Here is a 15,023-nt window from a genome sequence, read left to right as displayed (position 1 = left end):
TTTCATTCGAAGTATGAAATTGATGGATACAAGTTACACATCACAAGTGATTATAAATGAGTAAAATACTATGAGGTGAATTTTTGTTACATTATATAATAGGACACCATGTATACATACATGATTATACTGCATTGTATGTGAAAAGCTGAACAGCTTTGGAATGTGAACTGACTCAGGTATCTTCCAGGCTTCTGTTTACTAATTATAGAGAGCTAACGCAGACACTGTGATTATGATCTATTTTTTCACTTCCATGTTTCATTTCATACAAAGTTCTATTTTTTAATTATTATGTGAAAAGTTATTTTGGGTGAGACTATAAAATACAACACAACGCATTTTCGACTTAATAATCAGTTGAGTCAGTAGGCAGGCGAGCACTGCAAAATTTGTATACCCACTGGCTAATCATTCCTGCCCACAGCTTTGCTGAAATTGTTGCCCATTGTTTGTACCCTGAGGGAGTGCTTGATCAGGAAACTTCTTTACAATTTATGGTTACCTTGAGATTATATGCTCAGATTCTGGGCCTAATTTTGGCCATTTGGTGAACTAGGGATTTATTAACTGGCAATTCAACAAATAGAATTCATTTATATTTTACTTAAATGCCAAGTGCAACAAAAATATTTGAGTTCTTTTGGTCTATTAATAAAAAAAATTAAATTATGCCATTTTCTGGAGGGGAAGAAAATGTGACTTTTTGGAGCTAATTCATTCACATTTGTAGTAATAGAATTTTCTAAATTTGCATTTTTAATGCCCATCACTGAAAATTATTAAAAATGTTGAAACCTAAAACGGGGGCCAGGCTTCTTTCTGTTTCATGTATTTTGAAGATGAAAACTAGCAGGCATTTTTACTCATTTTATGGTTCCAATGATTATGTTTTCAGGGTGCTGAAGCCCACTAACCAGCAGTAAGAGAGAATGTGATAAAGGGCCAGAAATCTATACTTTTTAATGCTTCAAGTAGATAATATTAGAAGAGAAAGGGGTAAGGGGAGTAGATTAGTGGTTGCTTGGGTTTGGTAACAGGAATTGACTGCAACTGGACAAGAGGGATCTTTTTAAAGATGTTGGAAATGTTCCACAACTGGATTTTGTGATGATGAATGCAAAACTCTGCAAATTTACTGAGAACTATGGACTTGTGTATTTATAGTGGATAAATGTTATGGTATGTAAACTATACTGCATTAAAGCTGTAAAAAATGGAGGAGGTGATAGGAAGTTGTGTCACAACGGTTTAGCCACTAAGTAATTCCTTTTAGACATTGTCCCAATACTAACCAAGCCATTGATTGCAGAACTTTATTTTTAATTAGTTTCTCTTTTTGGTGTTATGAAGTTCTACAATTTTTTTGTTGTGACATAAAGTCTTTACATAGGAGGCAGTTTATCTTTGTAGGTATGTCGTATTCTGCAGTACTTCCTATCTTTGGAGTGCTGCTTCAGTTTTTATGTTACACATTTCTCAAATACAACTTTTTAATACAAAAACTAAAGCACCAGTTAGACTAACATAAGAAGAAAGAATGGGCATTGGGATGTTGTGGTTCTGGTTATTACAACTAGCTTGATTTTTTTTTTTTCCTGCATTCCATAGCAACATCTTTTAAATGATTTAAATATGCTCTCTAAAGGAGGTTTTTGCATAGATATTATTTGTTTGCATGTTTTTAATTTTTTTTTTGAAATTGTAGCTTCTCCTAAAATGTATTCGAAACAGGTTATAGAAATACTTAAAATACAGAAAATAAAATATTAACAATTGAAACGGTCTTTATGAAGAGGGTAAAAGGATAACAATATAAAATAAAACCAAGTAAAGAGGTCCTTCAGAAATGAAAGAGAAATAAAGACAGAAAAACAGAACAGAACAAAAACTGAGAGAGTTTATCATCACTAGACTGCCTTATAATAAATGCCAATGGAAGTTCTCCAAGCTGAAATACAAAGCTGCCAATTAGTAACATTAAGAGACCCTGAATAGCTAAAGCAATCTTGATCAAGAAGAACAAAGCTGGAGACATCATACTTCCTGATTTCAAATTATATTACAAAGCTACAGTGGTCAAAACAGTATGGTACTGGCATAAAAACACATAGACCAACAAAAGAGAAAGCCCAGAAGTAAACCCACACTTGTACAATCATTTAATCTTTGATGCATGTGCCAAGAGTATACAATAGGGAAAGGAAAATGGTCTTGGGAAAACTGGATATCTACTTGTAAAAAAATGAAATAGGATCCCTATCTTACATGATACACAAAAGTTAACTGAAGATAGATTGAAGATTTTAACATAAGACCTGAACCCATGAAACTCCAAGAAGAAAACAGGGGAAAAACTCCATAACATTGGTCTTAGCAATGATATTTGGGTGATACCAAGAGCACAGGGAACAAAAGCAAAAATAAGTAAGTGGGGACCACATCAAACTGAAAAGTTTCTGCACCGCAAAGGAAACAGTCAACAAAATGAAAAGGCAGCCTTACAGAATGGAAGAAAATATTTGCAAACCATATATCTGATTAGAAGTTAATATCCAAAATATGTAAGGAACTCATATTACTCAATAGCAAAAGACCAAATAACCCAATAAAAAATGGGTGAAGGACTTGAAAACATTTTTTGTGAGAGGATATACAAAGGACAGATAGATAAAAAGGTGTTCAACATCACTAATCATCAAGGGAATGCATATTAAAACCACAATGAGATATTCATACCTCACAACTGTTAGAATGACTGTTATCAAAAGTCAAAAGATAACAAGTGTTTGCAAGGATGTGGAGAAAAGGGAACTCTTATACGCTATTGGTGGGAATGTCAATTAGTACAGCCGTTATGGAAAACAATATGGAGGTTCCTCAAAAAATTAAAAATCAGAGCTATCATGTGATCCAGCAAACCCACTTCTGAATGTTTATCCAAAGGAAATAAAATCACGATCCTGAAGAAATGTCTGCACTCTTGTGTTCGTTGCAGCATTATTCACAATAACCAAGATGTGGAAACAACTTAAGGGCTGAGTGCATAAAGAAAATGTGAAAATGTGGCGCGTGTGTGTACATATATAAAAACACACAATGGGATATGATTAACCTTTTAAAAAGAAGGAAATCCTTTTTTTGACAACGTGGATAAACCCGGAGTACGTTATGCCAAATGTATTAAGCCAGATACAGATAGACAAAAACTGATGATCTCACTTTACATATGGAATCTAACAAAAGGCAAATTCATGGAAGCAGTAGAAGGGCAGTTATGGGTTGTAGGTGGGGGAAGTGGGGACATACTGGTCAAAGGGTCTAAACTTTCAGTTACAAGCTACATAAGTTTGGAGATCTACTATAAAGCATAGTGACTATTATGTTTTATATACTTGAAACTTGCCAGGATAGGTCTTAAGTATTCTTACCACACACACACAAAAATGATAACTGTGTTGGTAATGATACCACAGTGTATACATAGTTTAAAACATCACATTGTATTCCTTAAATATATACAATTTTTATTTGTGAAGTATACCTCAATAAAGCTGAAATAAAACTAAGTGTGCTACATTATTTATTTCTTTGATAAAATGGCTCAGCCCCAGAACGCTCTTACATACATAGGGTTAGCTTTTTTCTTAGGTTGGGGAGGAGATATTCCTCTACTTCTGTTTCTTTTCTGGACCACATTTGCCTGTTTCATACTATCATGTACCTGTTTCATGCTATCATATATACTTTGTATACTTTGAGAGTTAAAGGTTTATTTTTTTTTTAAGTTAAGAAGTAGGGGTTACTAATATTAGGACTTAAATACTAGCTGAACGGTATTCCTACTTACTAGTTTTACTTGTCTAAAAGTTGGGGATAAATTATTTTTTGTTTGAGTAACCATCCATTTCTTTGGTTTTAGGCAATCTGAATATGGCGGTGTAGTGTTTGGTGGTTGGGCGCGAATGGCTCAGCCCATTGTGGCTTTCACTGTTGTTGAAGTGGCCAAACCCAACATAGGTGAAAACTGGCCAACCCGAGTTCGTGCAGATGTTACCATAAATCTGAATGTCAGAGATCACATCAAAGATGAATGGGAAGGTAATTTTGTATTTCAAAAAGTGACATTACCTTTTGCCTTGTTACGAACTTTCACTTAGAGCATTAACAAAGTACTTTTACTAAATGTTATCCTTTTAAGCTTTTATTAAACTTTATCCTTGAAATTTGATTTAAAGAATAGCAACTTTCTAATTATTAGTTTTAAAAATACCAGGGATCATACAAGAATATTTAGGTATCTTAATATTTTAATAAAAAGGATAAAATTGCATACATATCAAAGTTTTGAAAACTGAAGTTTGCAAAGACTAGAGGAGAGCATTTTAAGTCTTAAATTTAGCAAGATAATGTTTATGGATTTGTGGGATCAATATAAAAGAATAAAAATATTAGTGTTCACCAAAGAGTGGGGAGAAAGCCCACATATAACATGCAGACATGCAGAGCAGTAAGGAAAATTGGTATTTTTCAAAAAATAAAAGCCAAGGTGAAAAGAATAGAAATGCATACACTTTGTGGAAAATAAAAATACAAAATCAAAATTAGGCAAGCTCAAAAAGAATGTGGGGGTGGGCGGGGCTATAGTGAAACAACTCAGAAATAAATAATAGTTTATTTGCACCTAAGGCAGAAAGGCTAAAGAATCAGTGAAATCAAATGTACTCAAGGATATATAATAATTGCAAAGAAATTAAAGGAGTTATTCCTTCTATTTTTTGCTAGGCAAGATTTTAAGGATGAGAGTTCCATGTCAAAATTAATTTGTTTTGGAGGCAGATATGTTCAAAATTACTAAGTCCAATAGAATTAAAATGGTAAGACCTCTGCCAGAAGTGACATATGAACTGATTTCTATTAGGCAGTTTTATATTTTTCTCCCAGCTGTCCTGTGAGAGGTCTTACTTGATGCCCTGTTTTGAGAAGCAGTAGTCAGTAGGTTTTACCTCCTTTTACTTTCTTGGCATGCCAGAAGGAAAGGGATAGCCCCTTAATGGATCTGTTTTCAGAAATTATTACTACCAGTGTAGCTGTTTATAATCATGGGAACTATATTGTTATCAAAGAATTCTGAAGGAATCCGGCAACAGAGCTAGCCAAATGTTTACCAAGTGCCTACGGTAGTGGGTATAGTTTGTGACAGATTGTTTTTATGACTCTTGTATTCTTCAAAAGAGTTTCATTCTGTGTATTACTCATCCAGAATAATATGCGCCTTTACTATTGCTGAACCCCGAGAAAGCCATTAAGTTGCTGGAGAAGACCTCATATTTATTATTCCTTGAAGCTTAAGGAGATATTAAACACTGTTTTACACAGTGGGAAATAAACTGAGATAACTTACTGCGTACCCCCAGAAGTAGTAAATGGTTGGAATTTTGTTTATTTTAATGGACTCTTTATAGGAATTTATAGATGAGAGGTCCGCATTTTGGTGTTAAGGAAAACAAAAGGATGTTTAAAAACAGGCCACATTCCCCATTACTGACTGCTTTCAGAAGGACATGAGGCAGTCTTTTTTTCTTTTAAACATCAGCCTCTGGTAGAATGAGAAGTGGAATGGGTACATTTTGATGGGCAAGATAGGGCACAATAGGGCATTGTGGGATGAGTGATAGTCTGGGGTGTGATGGAGAGAAAAGTGTTTTCTGGAAGGCCTGGGCCAAAAACCAGCCCCTATATTGATCACAGATAGGATAGCCAAATAGAAAATGGGAGCAAAAAGGAGAGATTCTGTAAACAATAATGATTTTTTTTTTTTTTTTAAATGACAGAGTCTCACTCTGTTGCCCAGGCTGGAGTACAGTGGCACAATCTCGGCTCACTGCAACCTCCACCTCCCGGGTTCAAGCAATTCTCTGCCTCAGCCTCCCGAGTAGATGGGATTATAGGCACCCACCACCACGCCCAGCTAATTTTTTGTATTTTTACTAAAGACGAGGTTTCACCATCTTGGCCAGGCTGGTGTTGAACTCCTGACCTTGTGATCCACCCGCCTCAGCGTCCCAAAGTGCTAGGATTACAGGCATGAGCCACACCGTGCCCGGCTGAATATTGTTTTATAAAAGTAAATTTTAAAGATTATTAAACTAAATACCATAAAACATTCCTCTTCTCCCTTTGAAAAGGTGTGAACCTCAAGCCCTTATCTTCTTCAATATTCTCACTTAAATTTAAGGAAACAGAATTCATGAAATGGAAATGCCAGATTTGCTCCAGAAAGCACGGCTAGGATAGGGTGGATACAAATGGTTGCAAGGGCAGAGAGAGTTGAGCTCATTGAAATATAGGATTTTAAAAAATGTGGATCTAAGATGTCCCAGAGGAAAGTGGTTTGCTTTAGGAAGGAACAAGAGGTCATCCCTCAGTGATGCCAGAAAGTACCTCCTATCTTGGTAGAGGATAAATCACTTCTCAGGACCACTTCTTTGGCTTTAAGACTTAGAAGTTTTAATGAGCTGTACAGATCAGATGTCACACAAGTAATACAACTCAGATAGTAGAACCGTTCCCATTCATTCTCATTACTACTCTTGCTGCTTTGCATAGAATTTATTGGGAAATAATTAAATCAGTATTATGAATAGAGTTATTATTTCTACCTTTACCCGTACTCTAACCAGTCCCCCAATTAAAACAAACCAAAATATTTTCAGTACTATTGGACATATACCCACATTGTTGATTTGATTTCATTGTGTTTGTTTTTAACAAGGTTATGAGCAAGCAGACTGTTTACATTTACATTTATGTCATATAATGGCTAACAAAAGCATTGGAAATGGAATGAAGATTAAGTGGTGTAGCATTACATGCTGTGAGGTCTAATTTTATATCCTTGTCTTCCAGTTTCTCTACTTTTAATGGAACTGGGAAGCCCGTTGAGTTCATTATTGGGTCTAGTGACCAAGAAACTATGGACTTTGGCACAAGTGTCCTATTTCTTGACATTCACTTATAAAAATGTTCAGTATTTGCCAAATATATTCAGCCATCTTTCTCAAAATCGTATCTGTAAACAATACTTTTTTGCCTTGATGAATTATTCTTGAGTTGACCTGTTTTAGTGAAATACAATTAGGCTGTCTTTGGAATGACACTGATAGATAGTTTAAACTGATATTAAAAACCTGCTAAATATGCTATAGATGGATTATATGCCAGCCATATTTTTGGTTACTTATTAAGAATGTTAAAAATAAGAATGATGACGAACATCCAATTTTGGAGCTGTAGCATGACTTGGAGGGCTTATTCAGTAATATATTCATGGCATGAATGTTTCTAATTTTAATATAAAGAGGTTTTCATTTCAATTAATGCTATGAAATATTGAGTATTAAAGATTATAGAAAAGCCCATAATTGTGTTACAATGCGATAATAATCGTTGATCACTCATGATATCTCTCTACCAAAGATAAGAGGTAGAGAGGCAAATAAGAATTTGCCTACAAAAGACTGAAAACAATGAAATTCTAATAAATGGAAATGTCTTTATGTCTTACCAGGTCTTCGTAAGCATGATGTATGCTTTTTAATTACTGTACGTCCCACAAAACCTTACGGCACTAAGTTTGACCGGAGGAGACCTTTTATTGAGCAGGTTGGCCTGGTTTATGTCAGAGGCTGTGAAATTCAGGGCATGCTGGATGACAAAGGACGTGTCATTGAAGATGGTATGGTGGCATATATTTTTGAAAGAGTATGTGTATAGAATGATACATTTCTTTGCCTTTTTTCCTTTTTTGCTTCTTAGATATTTTTTAGTTGTTTTACCTACTAAATTGACAAAAGATTTTTGTATCAAATATGTCTAGGGTACCTACCATGCAGTTTTAGATATAGGTAACATGGTTTCAAAACTTTTTTTTTTCCCCGAGATAGAATCTCACAGTGTCACACAGGCTGGAGAGCAGTGACGCAATCTCAGCTCATTGCAACCTCTGCCTCCTGGGTGCATGCGATTCTCCAGCCTCAGTCCCACTAGTAGCTGGGACCATAGGCATGTGTGACCATGCCCAGTAAATTTTAGTAGTTTTTGGTAGAGATGGGATTTCCCCATGTTGCCCAGGCTGGTCTCAAACTCCTGAGATGAAGCAGTCCACTTGCCTCGGCCTCCCAAAGTGCTGGGATTACAGACGTGAGCCAGCACCGCACCCAGCCAGTTAAAAAACTTCTATGTTGGATATTGGAAAGGACGGTATCTTTTTTTTTTCTTTTTTTCCCCCAATGTCATCCAGGCTGGAGTGCAATGGCGTGATCTCAGCTCACTGCAACCTCTGCCTCCCAGGTTCAACCAATTCTGCCTCAGCCACCCGAGTAGCTGGGATTACAGATGCCTGCCACCGCGCCTGGCTAATTTTTGTATTTTTAGTGGAGACAGGGTTTCACCATGTTGGCGAGGCTGGTCTTGAACTCTGGGACAGGACCTTTTTAAATCATCTTTATTCAAAGCTTTTTAAAATATATAATACTTGACATTTTTTTTTTTAAGAAACACTAAATACTTCTTACAGTTGTCTAAGCTTTTTTTGTGTTGAATGGTATATTTTTTCTTCTTAAATTTGACTGTTTTAATTCATTGTAGTGGTGGTTCTTAATTGGGAACAATACTGTCCTTCGTTTGGAAATGCATAGTGATATTTAGGTTTTCAAATGACTGGGATAGAGGTGAGGAATGGTAGGCTCTTGGCCTTAGGTAACTATGAGCCAGGGATGCTAAATATCAGAACAGAACTAAAAGAATTACCCTGCATAAGATGCCAACTTTACCTCATTTAAAAATACTGCTTTACAAAATTAGTTATTTGATTTCTTATGTGTATCACTTATTATCCCTTTGAAATTCTTTCTTCTGTTGTCCTGACTTCCTTTATAATACTTATTATTAAATTACAGCTGCATACATGTCTAGTGCTTATTTTATAATTTGGTTGTTAAACTTTTTTTTTCTTGAGACGGAGTCTCACTCTGTCACCAGGCTGGAGTGCAGTGGCGCAATCTCGGCTCACTGCAACCTCTGCCTCCTGGGTTCAAGTGATTCTCCTGCCTCAGCCTTCCTAATAGCTGGGACTACAGGCGCCTGCCACCATGCCGGCTAATTTTTGTATTTTTAGTAGAGACAGGGTTTCACCATGTTGGCCAGGATGGTCTCGGTCTCTTGACCTCATGATCCACCAGCCTCTGCCTCCCAAAGTGCTGGGATTACAGGCATGAGCCACTATGCCCCGCCGGTTGTTAAACTTCTTTTGAAACTTTAGTCAGTTTCTGCCATCTGTGGTTTAGAGATTATATCATTGTTAAACTGCTGATGATTAGGTTATTTATCTCTAGAATAAAAGAAAATAGGAGAAGGGAATGGAAAATGGATGGAGTAAGCATAAGGCCATATAATAGAACCAAAGTTGGAGGTCTAAGACCCACCCCACCCCGCATGCCCAGAAGAGGAGATATGTCAGAGAGGAAAGAAAAGGCTCTGGGCTTTCAACCATTAGTATCCTACATTTCTGTGTATGCGAAATTTCTTTTCGTGCTGGTTATATTAGGTATGGAATGTGGAAGGATGAGAAAAGTGATAAACCTCTGTCAAATTAAGGAATAGAAAACTGTGCCTTAAATTCTAAAATACATATATTTAATTAGAAAATATTTATTGAATACTTACTGTAGGTAAAGCAGTAGTGGGAGCTATGAGTGACAAAAGTAAAGTTCTTTGACTTCTAAGTGTGTGGCTTCTGAGTGTGTGTACAAATTATTGCAAGTCATGGCATTGCATCGTAAACGTTACATGACTGCTATGGAAGGAAATAGTAAGAATTTAGAGAAAGAAGAAAATACTTTCAGCTTAGAATTGACGTGGGTGAGTGGGGGCATTCTAGTTTGGGAAAAATGGTTGGAGTTAAGCCTGAACCATTTACTCACCATTTCTGGAAAAAAATACTGTTGACTTACTTTGATATTTGAAAAATATGTATTTTATTTAACAAACTTTTTCAAATTGTCCAGGACCTGAACCCAGACCCAATCTTAGAGGAGAATCAAGGACATTTAGAGTGTTTTTGGATCCAAACCAGTATCAACAAGATATGACCAATACTATACAGAATGGAGCAGAGGATGTGTATGAAACTTTTAATATAATAATGAGGAGAAAACCAAAGGAAAATAACTTTAAGGTAATTTGGAGGCTATGTAACTAAAAGTACTATGTCATAATTTAAGTAACTTTTATGACGTAAATACAAAGATATTTGGTTAGAGGAAGATTTGTTAAGAAAATAATAATTACTGCTTTTATTTTTACTATAAGCAGTCCTCTTAAACTTTTAACATTGATGAAATATAAAAATTTAAAGAAATTGATTTGTTAAATTATTTTGTCTTTTGAAGAGTTTAGAAACTTCAAATATAGATGAATCCACATGTTATTAAGGGTCCACCTCCTTTTTTGCTTTTTGTATATTAGGTACTCAGCTAATGCCCTATTGTGAAGTGAAGGAAAGCTTGCTTACTTGTTTACTGGGGCTTCTTTTTTGAATCAAAAGTAGGTATACTTCCAAGTCACTTTAAGAAGACAGATATGGAACCTCAAGGCTCTGAATTACTATATGATATAATATATTTTTAGTCATTAGTAGGAAAGGGAAGTTTGGTGGCTCAAAGTTTTACTTTCAGAATAACTTTGTGGGGAGAAGATTTTTATTAAAGGATAGTTTTTTAAAACCATTATTTGAAACTATATTATAAAACTTAAACATTGAACAATTCTAGCATTTGATAATATGTAGCTTTGGTAGAAAGAATGCCTTCCTTTTCTCTTTCTCCCAAAGTGCAGTACTTCTTAGACGTTCCTATCACTTTATTACTTTTATGTAACCCTGTTGTTGTGATTGAAAAAAAGAAAACTTTTCAAACAGCAGAACTTGTTCTTCATCTCTCCCTGTTGTTGAACACAAGTGGAGATATCCTTGATTTCTCTTTGTCTCATACTCTACCTCTAATCCATCAGTGAGTCTGATTAGCTCATCACCTCTGCTGATGCCATGTCCAAGACACCTTTATCTCACACATCCCTGCCTCTTGTCTGTTCCTCCCCTTACACATATCCACATAATAGCTGAATAATCCTTTTAAAATGTGAAAGATACCTTGATACCCCCACTTAACATTCTTTAATGTTTTTCCATCACATTAGAAAGTTCCTACCATAATCCAAAAGGCCCTATCATTTTCTGTCTTCTGGCTGCCTCTCCCAACATCATTTTCTAACACTTTTTCCTTATTCACTCCATGTCAGTCACACTGTCATTTTTGCTGTTTTTTAAAATAATCCAAGACTTTTCACATGGTGTTCCTTTTACTTAGATTATTATCCCCAGGTATTTACATAGTTCATTTCCTCACCTGACATGGGCAACTCTTTTTCAATGTCACCTCCTAAGAGAAGCCTTCCCTGGCAACCTTACCTAAAGTAGCATCTTCTTATCATTCTCTACCCTATTCCCTATATTTTTCCTCAGAGCCCTTATCGTAACTGATGATTATACATTTGTTATGTATCTGAATTCTCCATTAGAAAGCAATGAAGCAAACAAATCTATGAGGGCAGGGTCTTTGTTTTGTTCTCCAGCGTGTCCTTAGCACCTAGAACTGTGCCTATTATATAGTATATTCTTAATAAACATTTATTGAGTGAACAAAGGATGGAGAAATCTAAGAGTTTCCAAGTTTTATAGTACCTATGACTGTCACAGTTGATCAGTTTTCAGTAAATAAATCTCAGTTACTTTACTGAAAACTAAAAAATTATTTTCTTATACTCATATGTTTGACTTTTATTTAGTGCCTACTGTAAGTCTGATATTGTGCTAAAATGAAGCTTATGAAGATGAATCAGATACAACTTACACCTTTAGAGAAGTTAGAAATCTAGACAAATGCTTACCATGAACAGTTAGAAGGTATCAAAAGCCATAAAAAGACTGTGGATGAAAGTGTCCTGAAAGTTCAAAGGAGGGATTTAGTTTCTGATCCAAGAAAGAGGGGGAATGATTAACTTGCCTATGTTTAGGAAAAAAAGAATGCTCTTTTAGCGTCTTTGGTGTTTCATTATGTACCTGTGTAGCATCGCTCATTTATTGCCTTTTCTCTTTTCCAGTTTGTACAACCTGTGCTAATCTGGATACTTTATTTTTTGCCTAGACAGTTATAATAGCCCCCTCTTTGTCTACCCTTGAGTCTCCTCATAGCCAGTCACCTGTTTTTCATATGTTTCCCTACTGTGTGACACTGATCATTTTACTCTCCTTCTCAGAACATTTCTTTGACTTCCTATTCATGATGAAATAAATCAAAGCTCCTTCACAAATCTTTTACTTTAGTTCAATAAAAATACCACTTTCCTCCATGAAACCTTTCCTAATGTTAAGTGTCCCCGGCATCCATCTCTCATTTACTGTGAACTTTGTTCCCATTGTATTTTATAACATTCTTTACTGTTTACCACATTCTGCTGCTTTTTGTTACAGTTAAGGACATATTTTATCTTGCCACTAAAACTGTAATTTCCTTAGAGGGCAGAGCACTGATCTTACTCATCATTGTTATGTGAATATACTCATTTGGGTATTCATTCATTCACCCGTTCCATATTTAAACTGGTCTAGATCCCTCCTCTTGTGGGAATTATATTTTAGTAGGGATTAAACAAATGATAGTAGGGATAGTAGGGTTAAAACAAATAACCAAGTACCTGAACAAGAGAATTTCAGGTCTAAGTGTAAGAACATAAAGCAAGGCAACATGATTAAGGGTGTGATTAACATATACTATCTTATCATTTTTAAAAGTTGTATAATAGTTATGATTTAAAAATTGTCGGTTTGGTTATTTTATTCTTTGAAATTGATAGCCTAGTCTCCAAATTTCTATATGTGAGATAGATCACTTTGTTGAAATGATTTTTGGAAAGTCTAAGAATTTCCCTTAGCTTTTTGGAATTACTTTTGACAGTATATATGCTAACTACTATAATGACCTTTTGTTGTAGTCCTGATTCTTTCCTTCTGAAATTTTATTTGATATTTCCTTTATTTTTATGATTTTGTTCACTTTATTTTTTATTTCTTCTCACAGTGCTAATTTTAGTTTTCTAAATTGTGAGGTTTCATCACAATTGAAGCATACATTAATGTGCTTCTGGTTGTGTGTGATTTTAGCATTAAAGGACTATGTGGAGTATAAAGAGGGAAAACCTCCAGGAGTTTCTGAGAGGAAGTATTTTCTCTAAGGGTTTGTTCTATGTTGTTTTCTTACTGCTGTATCGACCTGAGTCTGGTTTTCATCCTACTCAATAGGAGTCAAATGGTAAATTTATTTATGTCATTCTGTTTAAGTGAACTCTTAATGGATAAACTGTTCTTGCTAAGTTTGGTCTTTTGTTTAACTCAGTGTGTGGTATCAGCTGAAAATATAGCTGTTGATTCAGTCTAGCCAAGCACCTGTCAGCCAGCGGAAAATAGCTTCTTGCTCTGAAACACTCAGGAATTCTGGATTAGTGCAGCCAGCTCTGCATTCCAGTAAGTGCAAATGTGTGAGCTGTCTCACTGACACAATCTTTTTCTGTCCTTTTACTGACAGGCTGTGCTGGAGACTATTCGGAACCTGATGAATACTGATTGTGTGGTACCTGACTGGCTGCATGATATCATTTTAGGTTATGGGGACCCAAGTAGCGCACATTATTCAAAAATGCCCAATCAGATTGCCACTCTTGATTTCAATGATACATTTCTCTCCATTGAGCATTTAAAAGCCAGCTTCCCTGGTCATAATGTTAAAGTAACTGTAGAAGACCCTGCTCTACAAATACCCCCTTTCAGGTAAAGTCAGAACTGGGTATGCCCCTCTCCAGCATTCTGTAGTCAATGTGTGTTATGCCATCAGGATTGTTAGCTAAAGTGAGTTTTGAGTACTATGTTTGAATTTTGTTTCAGCAGTCCCTACCTTCACCGTGCAATCACTGGGATAACTTTAATATATTTGAATCTATTTCTTAGGGCACAAGCTGTTTTAAGACCACAATAAAAGTAGCCTAATGCCTAATAAGGGATCAATAAACACTTACTGTCTGCAGAGAACTATATAAATATATTTATAGCATTTGACTAAAATATGTCTTTGCATTTATGCATAGTCTGGTATGTTTCTCAACTAATACAGCTGTGGGATGTTGAACTTTGTTTTTAGGGAAAAAATCTTTCTTTCTTTTAACTTTGCTTGCTTTCACAAATTTGAAATGTTCACAGTATAGCTGGGCACAATGGCTCATGCATGTAATCCCAGTGACTTGGGAGGCTAAGGCAGGAGGACAGCTTGAGGCTGGGAATTCAAAACCAACCTGGGCAACATAGCGAGACCCCCATCTCTAAAAAAATTTTAAAACGTAGCTGGGCATGGTGGCACACACCTGTAATTTCAGGAACTCAGGAGGCTGAGACAGGAGGATTGCTTGAACCCAGGAGTTTAAGGCTGCATTAAGCTATGATTGTGCCACTGTACTCCAGCCTGGGTGACAGAGGAAGAACTCATCTCTCAATAAATGAAATAAATACTCACAGTAGTCATATTTAATGTTAAATTAGCTCTGGTCTTAAAATTTAAGTGAAAACAGAACAAAGCACCTGAAATAATTGGTTGTTACTCCCTGAATTCCTTCATATAGATACCTATGGGTGGTAGCCCACAGATTACTTTCTTAGCTACAAATTAGAAAACACACAGCTTTCAACTGATTGTTAAATATTTATATATATAAATATATATAAATAATAATGTATATAATCAACCCAAACAGTAAAATATATATATATATATATATGTAAATAAAATAATAGGCCAGGTTTGGTGGCTCATGCCTGTAATCCCAACACTTTGGGAGGTGAAGTTGAGAGGATTGCTTGA

General features: G+C 35.6%; 1 protein-coding gene across 3 annotated transcripts in view; it reads left to right on the top strand.

Moving 5' to 3' along the window:
• AQR (aquarius intron-binding spliceosomal factor) overlaps positions 1–15,023 on the top strand; it is a 117,373-nt gene that overhangs the window by 54,338 nt on the left and 48,012 nt on the right. For all 3 annotated transcript variants that reach the window (XR_003731182.2, XM_015141813.3, XM_077939087.1), the window contains exons 17-20: positions 3,923–4,101; positions 7,571–7,738; positions 10,068–10,237; positions 13,701–13,942. Coding sequence is in view for 2 of the 3 variants with exons in the window: in XM_015141813.3 (XP_014997299.3) it covers positions 3,923–4,101; positions 7,571–7,738; positions 10,068–10,237; positions 13,701–13,942 (759 nt within the window). In the remaining variant the exon portion in view is untranslated. The remainder of the gene's footprint in view (positions 1–3,922; positions 4,102–7,570; positions 7,739–10,067; positions 10,238–13,700; positions 13,943–15,023) is intronic.

The sequence above is a fragment of the Macaca mulatta genome, chromosome 7 (genome assembly GCF_049350105.2).
Source record: "Macaca mulatta isolate MMU2019108-1 chromosome 7, T2T-MMU8v2.0, whole genome shotgun sequence".
NCBI lineage: Eukaryota > Metazoa > Chordata > Mammalia > Primates > Cercopithecidae > Macaca > Macaca mulatta.
Note: the sequence above shows the minus strand (reverse complement) of the source record. Positions and strands in the feature narration are given on the sequence as shown.